The sequence below is a fragment of the Drosophila novamexicana genome, unplaced genomic scaffold (genome assembly GCF_003285875.2).
Source record: "Drosophila novamexicana strain 15010-1031.04,08,12 unplaced genomic scaffold, DnovRS2.1 tig00000193-arrow-pilon, whole genome shotgun sequence".
NCBI classification, from domain to species: Eukaryota; Metazoa; Arthropoda; class Insecta; order Diptera; family Drosophilidae; genus Drosophila; species Drosophila novamexicana.
The window spans coordinates 6,438,834-6,453,549 of NW_020824787.1; the positions used below are offsets into that span (position 1 = coordinate 6,438,834).

The following is a 14,716-nucleotide window of genomic DNA, read 5'->3' on the forward strand; positions in this document are numbered from 1 at the left end:
ATTAATATTAAAATACAAGCTTACCAGACTATAGTTTATTTTATTTGTTTTCAAACTTAAACATCATTAAAATATTTTACAAAGATTTCTAAAGATTTATACAAAAAAATGCTGGTATTGAGATTGATTGAGCTATGCAGTTTAAAAAAGGAAAAATTCGAGATGTATATAGAAATGAATAATACAAGCAAATATCATAAAATTCGAGTGGAAAGATTTTTGTTAGTGTTTCGATTTGTTCTACTGAATGTGAATAATGTTATGTCGACTTGTTGTATGTAATTATCTAAAGAAAAGAATACTTAAGCCAATTGATGGTCTCCATTAGCTCTATATGTAGATTAAGGATTTTGTAATTGTTTTTAATTTATATTCGATACCAGCTCGAATTTGGTCTAAATTCAATGCGTTTCGATTTCAGTTTCATAAATTTAGTTTCTTCAAATGTGGAGCATGGCAAGAGAGATTTCCTGTTGCGGTAGGTTATGCTTGTGCCCGCCAAATACCACAGAGGCGACGGCAAAAGCGAGTGTCAGGCCGTTGACGGCTCATCGGTAACCAGGGAAAGGCGACGCTTCACATCCTGCGTGGTGTTATAGGCGCCACAATGCACGCACTTGAGTCCGATAAAATGAAATTTGGTTTTTGAAGTCTGCAGAGATTGGATCATTAAGCGTATGTAACTATAATCTGTGTATGGGTTACCTTGTGACAATCGTTGCAAAAGATGTGCACACGCTGATTCTCATACTTGAGCGGCACGGGCATGCGCAGTGCCTGGGCATCCAGGTACTCCCACAGCGCCGTCATGTCAATCAGCGATGTTTGGCAGGTGGGGCATGTGTAGTGACCCGAGGCCAGCAGCTGATCGAAGCACATTTTGTGCAACAGATGCCCGCAGTCCGGAATGTGGCATGGAATGCGCGACGTGTGTATATCGCCCAGGCAGACCGGGCAATGCGAACGCGAGATGTTCTCCACGCACTGCAAAACAAAACATATAAACGGTGAGTCCCCAATATTTTTTAATATATATTTTTATTTTTTTATCTTGGATTAAACTTTTAAATTATTACCGGTTTCTTATCGGCACCTGTTACAGACAAATACACTTGCAATATGTTTGCTAACTTTTTGGAGCCAAGAAATTTGATGTTTTACGCAACTTCATAAACTGGATTTGCGTTTAAATTTCAAATACTTATAGCCATTAGGAAACCAGTTCAGCAATGATTCTGCATAAATTTGAATACTCAAGGCTACTATTTCTTCTAATGATCCACAATCTATCTATGCACATATTCAATTCGCCAGCAGTGTCAGGGCTAGCCACAAGCAAAGCTTTCATTAAATTCAGAAAGTCCAAATCGAATGCTCTTGCTGTGATTCATTTCCTTAAGCTATGCTCGAAATCAGCTTGATAGGGCTATCGATTTTAGCCAATAGCCATGATATCATAGAGTACTTATGTGCTAGCCGTAAACATGGTGGAGTTTGACTTTGAATAATTGAGGTATATTATTTCCATAAATCAAATGTATGATTGTTAAATCGATAATAGAAACCAATTTATATGATATAGTACATGTCTGATGTATATATAACACAATAAGTTATTTTTATCTACATCAAGTATCCATCAATTTAATTTGGTAGCTTAAATCATGAATCAGTTTTTGTTACGAGTTCTCATTTAATTTTTGTTAAGTTAGACACATTTAACCTAAAGGCTAGACAATTTATGTGTGTTTACAATTCTCAAGTTGTTTAAGCAATGATTTAGTCGCTTGCGATTGAAGAAGAAAAAGGAAACAACAATATTTTAACTTTAAACTAACTGATTTACTTTAACTGACACACTTTATTCTTTAACCGATTTGCATGTCAAGCGGGTTTTTCCAATGAATATAGTATAAATATTTGCTTAAGTTTGACCCATGCAAAACCGCAGAAAAATTAATTCATATCTTTATCTGGTTAATCTGCTTACCCTGTGTCCATCGATCTTTAGCTGCATCGGCAGACACATGTTGCACACCTCGCAGTGAAAGAAGTTGTGGGCACCACCGATGCGACAGATGCCACAGCCATGACAATGATATTGCTGCTTGTCCGCATCATCGAACAGATTGCAAATGAGGCACGTGTACTGCAAAGGAATATTATGTATCATAAGAGAGAGAGTGAGAGAGAGGGGGAGAGAGGGAGTTGGAAGGTAAGTTCTTACCTTGCCGAAGCGTACGCCGCACTTTTCGCATTGCTCCTGCACCTTTTGCCGCGTGTTGCACTCGGAGCAGATGAGTTCGGTGAGTGTCTTGCGATCGAAATGATGCGATTCGTTCTCATCATGGCAGAAGCGGCACTTGTAAAACTTATTGCAGCACGGTGTCTGCAAAGAGTACAGGGTAAGAACTATAATACATATTGATTTACGACAATATTACTTATGAAGAACTTAAGTATTATATGGATTCGATGATAGATTAATGGGGACAGCTTCTGAAGACGCCAAAACCTTTTCATAATAAGTATCTTCTGAGCTTAAATAAAATGTTAACAGACATAAATCCCAGCTATCCTCTACCTTTAAAAATTTTTTTTTTAAGTTCACCAAGGCATATTTAGAAAAGTATTTTAATATTACTGATATCTCATAAATTTACCGACTTACTTTATATTTTCTTCACTATATTCAACTTTATCGAAATCATCATGGTAAAGTGCATGTTAAGCTTACAATGAGAATTCATCTCTGAGTTTTGGAAGCAGCATGAGGCAACAAACAAATCTAACCATTCACTAGTTCTAGAAAAGTATTAAAATATGGCTCATACATAAATAGTTAAATATATACAACTTTATCGAAATCATCATGGTAAAGTGAATGTTAAGCTTACAATGAACATGCGAATGCAGCTCTGAGTCTTGGAAGCATCATGAGGCAGGCGAAATTCAATTCCGAGTGAAGCTGTTCGTGAAATGAGAGTAAGAGGAAAAGGCTGCCTAGAAACTGGCGACTGGCATATAATACGTGACCAACCGTTCCGAAACAATTCCATTTATTTTGGTCTCGGATCTGCGAGCCGTGGAAGTTAGCATTCCCATAAACATTGCAGACGCAACTCAAGAGAGTCATAAACCTTAATGAAATCAAACCGAAACTGACATCGAAGACAGGCGGCGCCTGTGGCCAATTTGTGGCAAATAAACAATGCTCAGCACAGAAACGCTCCGGTTAATTAGTTTCCTGCTAATTGCTTGGCCAAATACGCTTATTTCCCACATAGATATTTTCGAGCTGCCAATATTTTGTTACAATCAAATATTCTGTGCACTGCAGCGTCCCCGATGACAATATTCAATCAGGTATCTCGACCTCCAAGCGATTTCGACACGCCCATGCTCCAAACGAGCTGACCCTGAGATATCTTTACAATTCTAAAATAAAAATTCACTTGCACGCTTGACATGTTCTTAATTGGCAACACGCAACATTCGCAGCTCCAATTTTGGAATTCTGCAGTGCGAAAACTTCGATTTTAGTTTTTCGATAATGGATAATAGACTTTATGCCAGGGCTAGTTTTTCACATTCTTGAATTTAAGTTTTGGTTCAAAATTGTGATTTTCCATATTTACAATATTTTTACAAAACAATGGCCCGTTGTACTGAAAATATAATTTATAATATAATATATTTTCATATACAAGATGCGGGCTAGATTTAACCTCTACCTAAAATTGTCAGCTTCCAAAGAGGGTTAGGTTAATGTCATAATTGGGAAGAAAGTTATTTATACTTTGCAGCTAGGTCTCCCTTATTAGATTCCATTTCGCCTATTCTTTGGATAAATGGTTTGGTTAAATGTTCGATTCATTGCAAAAAAAAACTAATTGGAATTCCGGGTTCGAACCGAATCATCTTAAAACCGGGTTGCAGCTTTGCTTTTCACACACTTTGTTTTAATGTATCGGTTCAAAATTACCCATTTTCAATGGGTTCCGGGAATAGAATGAATTAGAGTTGTATAATTTTAGATGGAACCCCTCGAATAAGACTATCTCAAATGCGACCCAACTACTTGAACGGATCAAACAGTCTTGATATAATTTGTATACCTTGACCCCATTGAAAATGGGTAAAAGGGGTATATTGTTTTTATGCATATGTATGTAACAGGCAGAAGTAATCATCTCTGACACCATCAAGTACATATATTCTTGATCAGCATCAATAGCCGAATCGATCTAACCTTGTCCGTCTGTTTGTCCGTCTGTCCGTCCACCCTTATATATGAACGCGTTGATCTCAAAACCCATAATTTTGCCCGCGCAGTACGAGTTTCCGATAATCAATAACTTGCCCCATTTCCAAGCAATCCTAAAAAACCCATATCGAAATCCTGTTTTTGAGTAAATCTGCAATATCATTTCATAGCCACAGATTCTAATCAGCATCAGTTTGTATAAGCCACTCTTACAATTTTAGGACCAATAACCTCTTTTAACTCAATATCTAAGTATACATTTTCTTTTTTAAAGCGGAAAAACAATGTCCATTACAAATAAACGGTGCGTTTGAATTCACGCCGAATAAATAATTAAGAGCAATAGTTATTTGTACTCTGAAACATTTAAATGGGAGTCTATATTGACTCATATGCTGGGTACTATCACCAGTAGAGTACACAGCATTCGGTGTGTTATTAAAAACTCTGATTTAATTTTCTTGGGTGCATTGAAGCTGTGCTCTCTTGCGTGCTATAAATAAAACAAAAATACCTGCAATAAAAGTAAAGTACCTTTAAAGCCGGTTTCTTTGATTTTCCCGCTATCATAATTTTTATTTAGCCGCAAAACTTATTTCCATTTATTCCAAGCATGATATCAAAAGCGACACGAACAACTTGGCTGGGCAGAAGCTTAGTGAAAAGGCGTACGCCTTGAGAACTTCGGGTTCCGAGTCCGTTTATATATAAAAAAGAATACTTAACTATGTATTAAATAACATAATCTATTACAAACAATAATTTTAACAAAGCTAAGACAGTTTCCAAAGCAAAAAACCAGAAAGTAAGAATGTGCCAGGCACACCGAAGACTTAATGCCCTTGTCGACACTTTCCAGATAAGGAAAATAGTGCAGCTCGAAATGCTTGGAAATATCTTTAAAAACAGAATATTTTGCCATCTTAATATTCCACCGATATTTCCTATATATATGAGTATCATCATAGTACAATAAAATTCCGAGTTTGGGAAAGTTATCTTAATATCAAAAAAAGGTTTCCGTCAAAACCAACTTTTCGAAGATTGTTCCTATGACAACTATGATATGGGGGTCCGATCGGACTGATTGACTAATTTGCATAGAAACAGACAGACGGACAGAGGGACAGGGGACATGGCCTTATCCACCCGACTGTAATGCTTATATATATAATATATATTCTTTATTGGATCGGAATATATATTCCTTATTGGATCGGAGATGTCTCCTTCTATGCGTTACACATTTCATGATTAAAATACTATCTTCAAGGGTATAAAAATGGAACAGCAAAATTGTATAGGTCGAACTAATTCCAAACAACTGCAGAATGAGAACACGGTCTTAAAAGCGATCGGTACACACGTTTACGCATATTAGATTGAGTTCACCTGATTCAATAATAGGTAATAGGTATATTAACATATGCATAAATATGTATAAAACTGGCTAAACACCCGGATAATTTAACGTGCACACACAGGCCCCTAAAACGTGCAAATAAATGTCGAGCACACAAATTTCCGTGACATTTTTTAATTTTCAACAAACGAATGTTAAACGCCAAGCAGTTTATGGATTTTGTTTACTTAAAATATGACTAATATGCAAAACATTTTCAAGCAATTACCTAAAAAATTAGCAATTATTATATGCTGGCAGAACAAACGATTACTGTAAACAATTATTTACTGACTTCTTTTAAGACTTTTCACACTCGAAGTTTAACAGTTCGCACAAATTAGCTGTCTAGAACAGCTTCTAATGTTACTGTCAAAGCTCATGTTAGTTGACAAGCGGATAATTTGTGCGCAGAGGTGGCAACCTCACAACAACAAGCTGGCAACACCCAAGCGTCTGTTTGGCAAAACTCAGCTCATTTTTGACATCATTATTGTCTTACTATTAAACTTTCGATCAAATTGTTAAAGCAAGTTGTTATTTTTTTTTTTGTGAACCTTTTCAAAAAGTTTCGTTCTAAAAATATTTTTTAAAACTTAAAAATTGTAGATACTACGTATATTAGTTATAAAACGATCCTCTCAAACTGTTCCCTTTTCTTATATGCAAATGATAAAATGTCAAATTTAAAATTTTTGACATAAATTGTCAATTTAACATTATTGATGAAATTCAAATTCTTAGATGGTTGAATTTAATCATAAATCTCAACATGTTCACACTTGAACACTTTAATCTCAGCGATCCACAATTTAATTATTTTCCATACACTGTGCCAATCGGCATTTATTTTGGCCCAAACTGAAGCTAATTGCCAAAAAGGCAAGTGCTGAAAATAGTACAGAAACAAGCGCTTTATTTATGCACTCACAAAAAAAAGAAGGAAAAAATGTGCTAATATTTAATTTAACAATAAAGATAAAGGCTCGTAATTTAGATGGGATCAATGGAGGTGCTGAATAGGCGCCCACTTTCAGAGGTGCAGCAATCGAATTCTTTCTGGAAAGCAAAGGCTCTTTTTGAAAGTGCTCGACTAGTAGATACCCTTCGCCTAAGCATTACTATTAACTTAAATTATAAAGTCTTCTTTTCTTTATTAATGTTGATGTTAGTGGACAATTTTATATAAAATATATACGAAAATAATACTGTCTAGCTCAACATTGTCAGACGTAGGGCCAGAGGAACTGACAGAGAATGGGGCAGACAAAGACAAACATGTTAATGCTAAAGAGTTTTTTTTTTTTTTTTTAAATATTAAATACCTTTCTTTAAGTAACCATAAGAATGTTATAAAATTTTTCACAACTTTTATTCTTGCTTATTATTTTTTTTAAGGGTAAATACTCAAGTATGTTTTTTTTTTGTTATATTCAATGTACTATATATCTTTTTTTTCTCTTTCTGTTATTGTTGTTAGCTTGTGGACACAATTCACAGGCAAACACTAATTCTCCCAATTGAGCCCAAATTATGCAGGCGCAGAACGTACAAAAGAAATGTAGAAGTAATTGGGAGTATCTGTGTATCTGTATTTGTATCTGTATTTGTATCTGTAACCATATCTGTATCTGTATCTGTATCTGTATCTGTATCTGTATCTGTATCTGTATCTGTATCTGTATCTGTATCTGTATCTGTATCTGTATCTGTATCCGTATCTGTATCTGTATCTGTATCTGTATCTGTATCTGTATCTGTATCTGTATCTGTATCTGTATCTGTATCTGTATCTGTATTTGTATCTGTATCTGTATCTGTATCTGTATCTGTATCTGTATCTGTATCTGTATCTGTATCTGTATCTGTATCTGTATCTGTATCTGTATCTGTGTCTGTGTCTGTGTCTGTGTCTGTGTCTGTGTCTGTGTCTGTGTCTGTATCTGTATCTGAACCGTATCTGTGTCTGTGTCTGTATCTGGGTGCGGAACCCACGTTTGTTTGTTTGTTTAGAAACGTATAAATAAGTTGAAATGTTCGTTTGTGGAGGCAACTTCAGGAAAAGCGCCACAACGACGAAAACCAGAAGCCGACAAGGCAAGGCGCCTCCGTAAATTGCCACGTGGTCGACATAATCAATGATATTTTATTTTAGCAAAAAACGCTACAAATAGCAAATTACCACAAATGCTCAGATGGTAAACTGATTAAAATGTTAACCTTGGGTTGCTTTTTGGACTTTTGAAAATTTCCCAGATGATATAGAAAGGAAATAGGTTCAATGAAAGTGTGCGCTTCCTATGATCTTGCGATACATTTTATTTTAAGACACCGATTTATTGGGCAATAGCCTTCTCAATAAATGCTAAAATAAAATAAATCAATAATTTCACGACGTAGAAATTTGTAATTTTCATTTAATTCATTCATTCAGTTTGAAAACTGAAAATTAACTAACAAGAAGATAAGTCTCTTCCTACTTAAAGGAGACTTAGCTTATATTACAGAATAGGATTTTAATAGACTTTGTAAGGCTTACCACAAACATGGCGCGTCGCTTGTAGTGCGTGCAACCAAAACGCAATGATTCCGGCGTCGTTGGCTGCGTTGCATCAATATTGTTGCACTTGTTGCTGTCGTGTGGAAATTGCTCGTTTTGCTGTTGCTGTTGGTGCTGCTGTTGCTGCTGTTGCTGTTGCTGTCGCTTGATGTGGGCGACAACAGCAACATCCTTGATGGCATTGTTGCTAGCCTCCATGGCGGATTCGACGTGATTCCTATTACAGTATTTGCTGCTGTTGCTGTTGTTGCTGTTGCTGTTGTCAACAATATTGCTGTTGCTGCCATCAAATTTGAGAGCCGGCGTTGAGTGTGATTTTCGCAAGTGAACCGCAGCAGCAGCAGCTGTTGCTGTGCTTGTCGCTGTCCCTGTGACTGAGGCGGGGGTGTTGGCAGACGTTGAACACGACGCTGCGCACGATGCCAGCGCCGTTGGCGACATAATCAGCTGTTGTCGCTGTCGCTGCAGCTGTTGTTGTTGCTGTTGCTGTTGCTGTTGTTGTTGCTGTTGTCGCGCTATCTCAGTTACAGTTGCTGTAGCTAAAATAGCAAGCAACAGTGATGATGATGATGATTGTGCTATTGCTGTTGTTGTTGCTGCTGCTGATGCTGCTGTTGTTGTTGTTGGTGACGCAGCCTCCAGTGAGGTCGCCAGCGACTGCGACGACAAAGTCGTTGACGATGAATTTAAATTGAGTTGATTGAGCTCTTTTGTATTGGTAAATGTTTCTACATCAATGTTGCTTTTATTGCTGCTGTTGTTGTTGTTGCTGCTTTTGCTGTTCTTATTGTGGTTTTCACTTAGCTATACGTATTCGTTGCTGCCGCTGCTGTCGCTCAAATTTGTTGCAGCCCCTGTTGCCCAGCCAATTGTTGCTGCTGTTGGTGCTGTTGCAGTCGTCGCTGCTGTTAATTGCTACCATCGACGCTGACTTTTCAATTGCTTCAATATTTAAATGATTTGCCGCTGCCGTTGCGACATCGACTTTGTCTTTGTTCGTTTTGGAGCCGGGCCTGTTATTGTCTTCGGGCTTCTGTTGCTGCCTTTGGCTCATCAACAACAACAACAACAACAACTGTAGCGTCTCTTGATATTGTTGTTGCTGCTGCTTGTGCTGTTACTTTTGATGCCCTCTGCAAACTTTCGTTTGTGTAACTTTTTATATTCAATTCGCGCTTCGTCGACGCCAGCAAATATGTTGCTACTTCCAAAGCTTTAATAGGCAACAGTGTGCCAATGTTCATTAGTTTGGCAAATTAAAAATGTTATAGCAACAAGATTATGTAGTTGTATTAAACATTGTTGGCATTGCTCAGCTTTTTATATTATTCCAAACAACATAAAAACACACAGATTTCTATTTTGTAGAAAAAATCGTAGAACAAGAATTCATATTTTATATTATTTTAATCGAATCGGGTAATGTATTGGTTAAAATTGGTTAAAAGATTCATATTTCATTTGAAACTTATTTTAAACAATATATATATAGCAATATATAGAATGGGCAGAGTTTTATATAAACATTAATATACACATTTTTTCTATTCATAAATATATCATATTTATTTAAATATTGTTTCACTTCCTCTGACACTTGATATTGAAAAACTTTTGACTTGAGTTAATGTTATTTTTGTGCACAGTTTTAATAGACTTGTCCCAGTGTGCGACGACGGCACACTTGTTAATATATAATGACGAGCTGCGAGTGGTACGTTGAGACTTTCGCTTGCTTTTTTGACTGTGTTCGGCCACGACCGAAGCTGAGCTTTTCAACTATGAATGAAGACGCTATAAAACATGACTCTCATGCACACATACACACACCCACACACGCACACACGCACACACGCACAAGCAGACATACATTCGAGTACGCTCATACAGAGATACTATGCTATGTAAATTAACGATTATTTGCTAACATCTTATATGTACTGTATTTAAATACATATAAAATGCACTTATATGTATTTTTATTATCTTGCGTTTCGACAAGAAAAGCCCTGAGTCTTGTTTACTTAGGTTTTTTTTTTTTTATATTTTTGCAATTATAAAGGGAACACGCCGACAATAAATATTGAAACTGTGCACAAATTAAATACGCGAACGCGAACCGATAAAAAGGCCAAGCGGAGCACCAGACAGTCGATTGAACAGAAAACCCGCTAAGCAACAACAACAATAATAACAACAACAACAACAATATCAGCAACGAAACCCGGCCCGAAATACGGATTTCGTTTATTAACTTTCCATGTTTACGCACGCACGCACGCATGTACGCACGCACGCAGGCGCACACCAATACACAAATACACACACATACATATGCAAAAAGCATGGAATACAGCTTGCATTCTGTTTTAAAACGAACAAAATAAGAACAAGCATGTTGAAGACATTTTGATAATCGGGTTTCATATTTGCAATTACTTTATCAACATATTATATATATATATATATATATGTGTGTGTGTGTGTATTTGTGTGTACTATTTTGTTTTTGTTATTTTATGCAATTTGTTGTTGAACGTGTTTTTTTTTTAGCCCTTTCTTCGTGTGCATGGTAAATATTAAAGGTTTTCCGTTTAAATATCAAACTGTCATCATCATTTTGTACTATTTGAGAATTTTATGTATTTTTTGTTAATTATAATTTATTAACAATAAAAAATATAGCAGTGAAACACACCAGCGAATACCACAACAACAACGACAACAACAGCAACAGGCGTCAATTAAATTAAATAAATGAGTGCACCGCTCAGCGGTTAAACGTTCGCGCGCTCGTCTTGTTTTGCTTCGCGCGGGCTCCAGCTTTCAACTGACGACGCGACGATGCCGAGCATTGAACTACACGTGTGGGAGCTCCAAGAGAGTGAGAGAGAGAGAGAGAGAAAGAGAGAGAGATACTCTTTTGGGCTCGTTTCAAAGAAATCGAATAATACAAATTTCTACCTCATTTGCATGTTATTTGGGGAAATGCTTATGTATATATATGAAAAAGCAGTTAATTTATTATTCAAATATTATTGATATTATTCTATCCTGCATTTATTTCTGATCTCCCAACCGTTACTCTCCGCTTTGGGCACTTGTTGTTGCTGGCGCAACAGCCACATTATCTAAAGCTTTCGATATTGCGAGATAAAACGTGCTTTTGGTAGCATCTCCAATGCCGCTAAAGCTTAAATATGTCAATCGCAAACATAATTTATATTGTTAAATATTGTTAAAATTCGAGTCAGCTTTTAATTATTTATACAATTATTTGAATGTTTTATCCCGTACAGGTAATTTGTACATGAAATTAACCAATTTTCGGTTTTCTTTTATATTTTAGTTTTTTATTAGTCCTAGCTAAAAACGTTAGCAATATCGATATACTTTTTTAAATTATGTTAAGCGATGAATCGATCCCGAGTGCCTTGAAAGTAGTGTTGGGTAGTGCACTTTAGGTGCCAATGAGCTGTCATTTTTAAGGCACGGAAAGTTGTTATACTCCCCAAATAATTTAACAATTGACGAACAACACTAATCGTTGTAACAAAATTAATCAGGTTTCGAATAGATGATTTTCGCTCGACAGGACATCTACTTATAAGAGAAATCAAGTCGATGCAGAAACTGTTAATCATATTATGGAAATCGAAATACTTAACAAAGAAACATTTGCAGGAGTAACATCGTTTACAGCTTCTTTAAAAACGACCATCAAAAATTATAAGTCAAAATCAAGTCAGCAAAAGCCTCAAAACTATTTCATCCAAAGTCAGGGCCAATTATAAAGTTGTAGTTGTACTTAAATTTATTTGGTTTTATACTAACAAACATAAGTAAATGCATTTAAAAGTGACCGATTCCTTTTCCGATACCAAGTACCTTAAATCGATCGCCGCTATTTTGACGCACATCTTAGATACTTGTAAGTCGATTGTACTCTGGTATTTTTTCAAACTTTAAACAAATTTATCGATAGATATTTTGCTGCCGGCATATGCAAAAAATACTGCCAATAGCCGTACATAAACAAAACAATTAAAAACATGGCAACATGTCTCTCTTTTCAATATCAAACCGAGTGATAAACAAATCATTAATTAAAAACTGCTTAAACTATTGCCAAATCGCAACTGCGCTGCGCCCAAAGAAGGGCAAGTCATCGCGCAAAGAGGTGAAACACTGCTACCAATAAATGTTTACATAACTTTTAATCGTAAATAATATACCAGGCACAATACTTTTCGGATGCCAAAAGAGTGAGAACTGTTGGCGGCAAAGGCGGAGACGGCTGCGTCTCGTTTCTGCAACTTTGGTGCAACGAACGCGCCGGACCCGATGGCGGCGACGGCGGTCATGGTGGCCATGTCATCTTCCAGGCCTCCAACGATGTGCGTAACTTTAATCACGTGAATAGCGTGCTGCGCGCCAGCGAAGGCGGCATTGGCAGCGCCAAGGATTGTCATGGCAAGAATGCCAAGCATACGGTGATTAAAGTGCCAATTGGCACAGTTATACGCAATGCCGAAGGTCTGATTGTGGCCGATTTGGCCAATGCTGATCTAATGTTTGTGGCCGCACGTGGCGGAGCTGGCGGCAAGGGCAATCGGTTCTTTACCACCGACACGGAGACCACTCCCAAAGTTTGTGAATATGGACCGCCCGGCGAGGATTGCAGCTACATTCTGGAGCTGCGCAGCATGGCCGAAGTGGGTCTGATTGGTTTTCCCAATGCCGGCAAGAGCACACTACTGAACGCGCTGACGCGTGCCAAGCCGAAGGTAGCCCCATATGCTTTTACAACGCTGCGCCCACATCTGGGGACTGTGCAATACGATGATTACGTGCAGCTGACCATTGCGGATTTGCCTGGCCTGGTGCCGGATGCACATCGCAACCGTGGGCTGGGCATACAGTTTTTGAAGCATGCCGAGCGCTGCACCTTGTTGTTATTTGTGCTCGATGCCAGCTCGCCGAATCCGTGGATGCAGTATCATCAACTCATGCACGAACTGGAAAAGTTTGGCGGCAGTTTGGCGCAACGGCCGCAACTGGTGGTGGCCAATAAAATGGATGTGCCAGCCAGTGCCGGGAATTTTGAGCAGTTGCAGCAACAGCTGAGACAACCAAACCTTCTGGGCATCAGCGCCAAAATGGGACACAATCTGGCGCAACTCTTGAGCAGCATACGTGCCGCCTACGATCGACACAAGGCACAGGAAGAGGAACAGAGAAGAGCTTAACTGATTTTCTAAATATAAACATTTAGCTGTAATTATTTACTTAAATATACATATACAAAATTAAACCTATTTATTAGACACCCTCCTCAGACGTGGGCAGCCAGAAGGCCATGTTTGTGCACGCCGAGGCTAGCATCATGTACTTGGGATTAAACTGCACACATTGCACGGGTCCGGGATGATCGCCATTTAGCACGGAGACCTTGTTGCCAGTGTCGGCATTCCATATATGCACGCGGCCATCGGTGCTGCCGGAGAAGATGAACTGCGAGTCCGGGCTGAAGCTCGCCTCAATGGCAATGCCCTTGTTGTTCGGATAGCCTGTGAATGTTTGCAGCGGTGTGCCATGGAAGGCGTCCACAAGCCGTATAACTGAGCCATTTGTACTGATCAATATGGTCTTGCCGTCACGCGAAAACTTCAGGCCCGTCCAGTCGCATTCCTTCTCCTGGTTGAGCTTGAACGTGACAAAGGGGCCCTTATCGAACGAGCGCAGATCGTACAGTTTGATGCTTTCCGAATTGACGCCGGCTGCAAAGATGAGACCCTCGGGATCGTAGGCGGCAATGGGTCGGCCCGATAGATGCATCAATCCTTGGCAATTCGGTGAACGCAAATCCCACAGGCGCAGCGTTTTGTCCAATGAGCCAGACAGAAAAGTATCCTCCACTGGTGAAATGCATAGCGAGATGACTTTTTTTGTGTGACCGGGAAAGTAACGCAAATATTTGTTGTCATGCAGACTCAGATATCGTATAGTGTCATCCACCTTTGTCGAGCTATGTATGGCCGTATTGTTGGCATGCGTAAAGTGTATCAAATCTACACCATATTTTTTCGAATTCACTGTGCGCGATTGTGTTCCCTTCTCACAATCGTATATAACAATTTGGTCGTCCTCGCTGCAAGAGATCAGATGCTCTCCGTTCGGTGCAAAGTCAATAGCGTTGATTTTGTCAGTATTTTCGCGAAAAATCTTGGCAACCTTAAAGCTGCGCACAACTGAATCAATTAGTTTGATTTTCATTTTGACAAACGTTTGTTTTTAATCACGGCACAATGTATATTTTCTATTCTTTTTGCGACAAGCCACTAGTGATGCGCAATGTGCCGCAACGAGGGCTGTTTCTATTTGTTATCGATAGGTCTGCTATATCGATACATTTGGCATCATATATACTTTTTCAAATGCCTTAAATAAATATTGAGCGCAAATATTTAAATAAATCTGTTGCATC

The 14,716-nt window shown here is 38.2% G+C and overlaps 3 protein-coding genes across 3 annotated transcripts; 1 reads left to right on the top strand and 2 right to left on the bottom strand.

The window, feature by feature from the left end:
• Positions 1-46: 46 nt before the first annotated feature.
• Positions 47-9,021, bottom strand: LOC115758965 (zinc finger protein sens; the record flags this gene model as incomplete). The annotated part of the gene is made up of 5 exons (XM_030699768.1): positions 47-652; positions 706-984; positions 1,991-2,149; positions 2,228-2,389; positions 8,209-9,021. Coding segments are annotated over 5 exons (1,533 nt in total), but the record flags the coding sequence as incomplete, so codon positions are not given.
• Positions 9,022-11,775: 2,754 nt separating this feature from the next.
• LOC115758574 (mitochondrial ribosome-associated GTPase 2) lies at positions 11,776-13,529 on the top strand. Its single transcript, XM_030699289.1, has 3 exons — positions 11,776-12,160; positions 12,215-12,409; positions 12,468-13,529. The coding sequence occupies exons 2-3, from the start codon at positions 12,290-12,292 to the stop codon at positions 13,476-13,478; spliced, it is 1,131 nt and encodes a 376-aa protein (XP_030555149.1). The 5' UTR covers positions 11,776-12,160; positions 12,215-12,289; the 3' UTR covers positions 13,479-13,529.
• Positions 13,498-14,569, bottom strand: LOC115758576 (WD repeat-containing protein 82). The gene has a single exon (XM_030699293.1). It carries the CDS (start codon positions 14,503-14,505, stop codon positions 13,552-13,554), a length of 954 nt encoding a protein of 317 aa, XP_030555153.1. The 5' UTR covers positions 14,506-14,569; the 3' UTR covers positions 13,498-13,551.
• Between the last annotated feature and the right edge of the window lie 147 nt (positions 14,570-14,716).

Excerpts from the sequence above, each read along its gene's own strand:
- LOC115758574 (XM_030699289.1), top strand. The coding sequence starts at position 12,290 with ATGTCTCTCTTTTCAATATCAAACCGAGTGATAAACAAATCATTAATT. Across the intron at positions 12,410-12,467 it reads GCAAGTCATCGCGCAAAGAG|GCACAATACTTTTCGGATGC; the intron begins GTGAAACACTGC and ends ATAATATACCAG.
- LOC115758576 (XM_030699293.1), bottom strand. The coding sequence starts at position 14,505 with ATGAAAATCAAACTAATTGATTCAGTTGTGCGCAGCTTTAAGGTTGCC.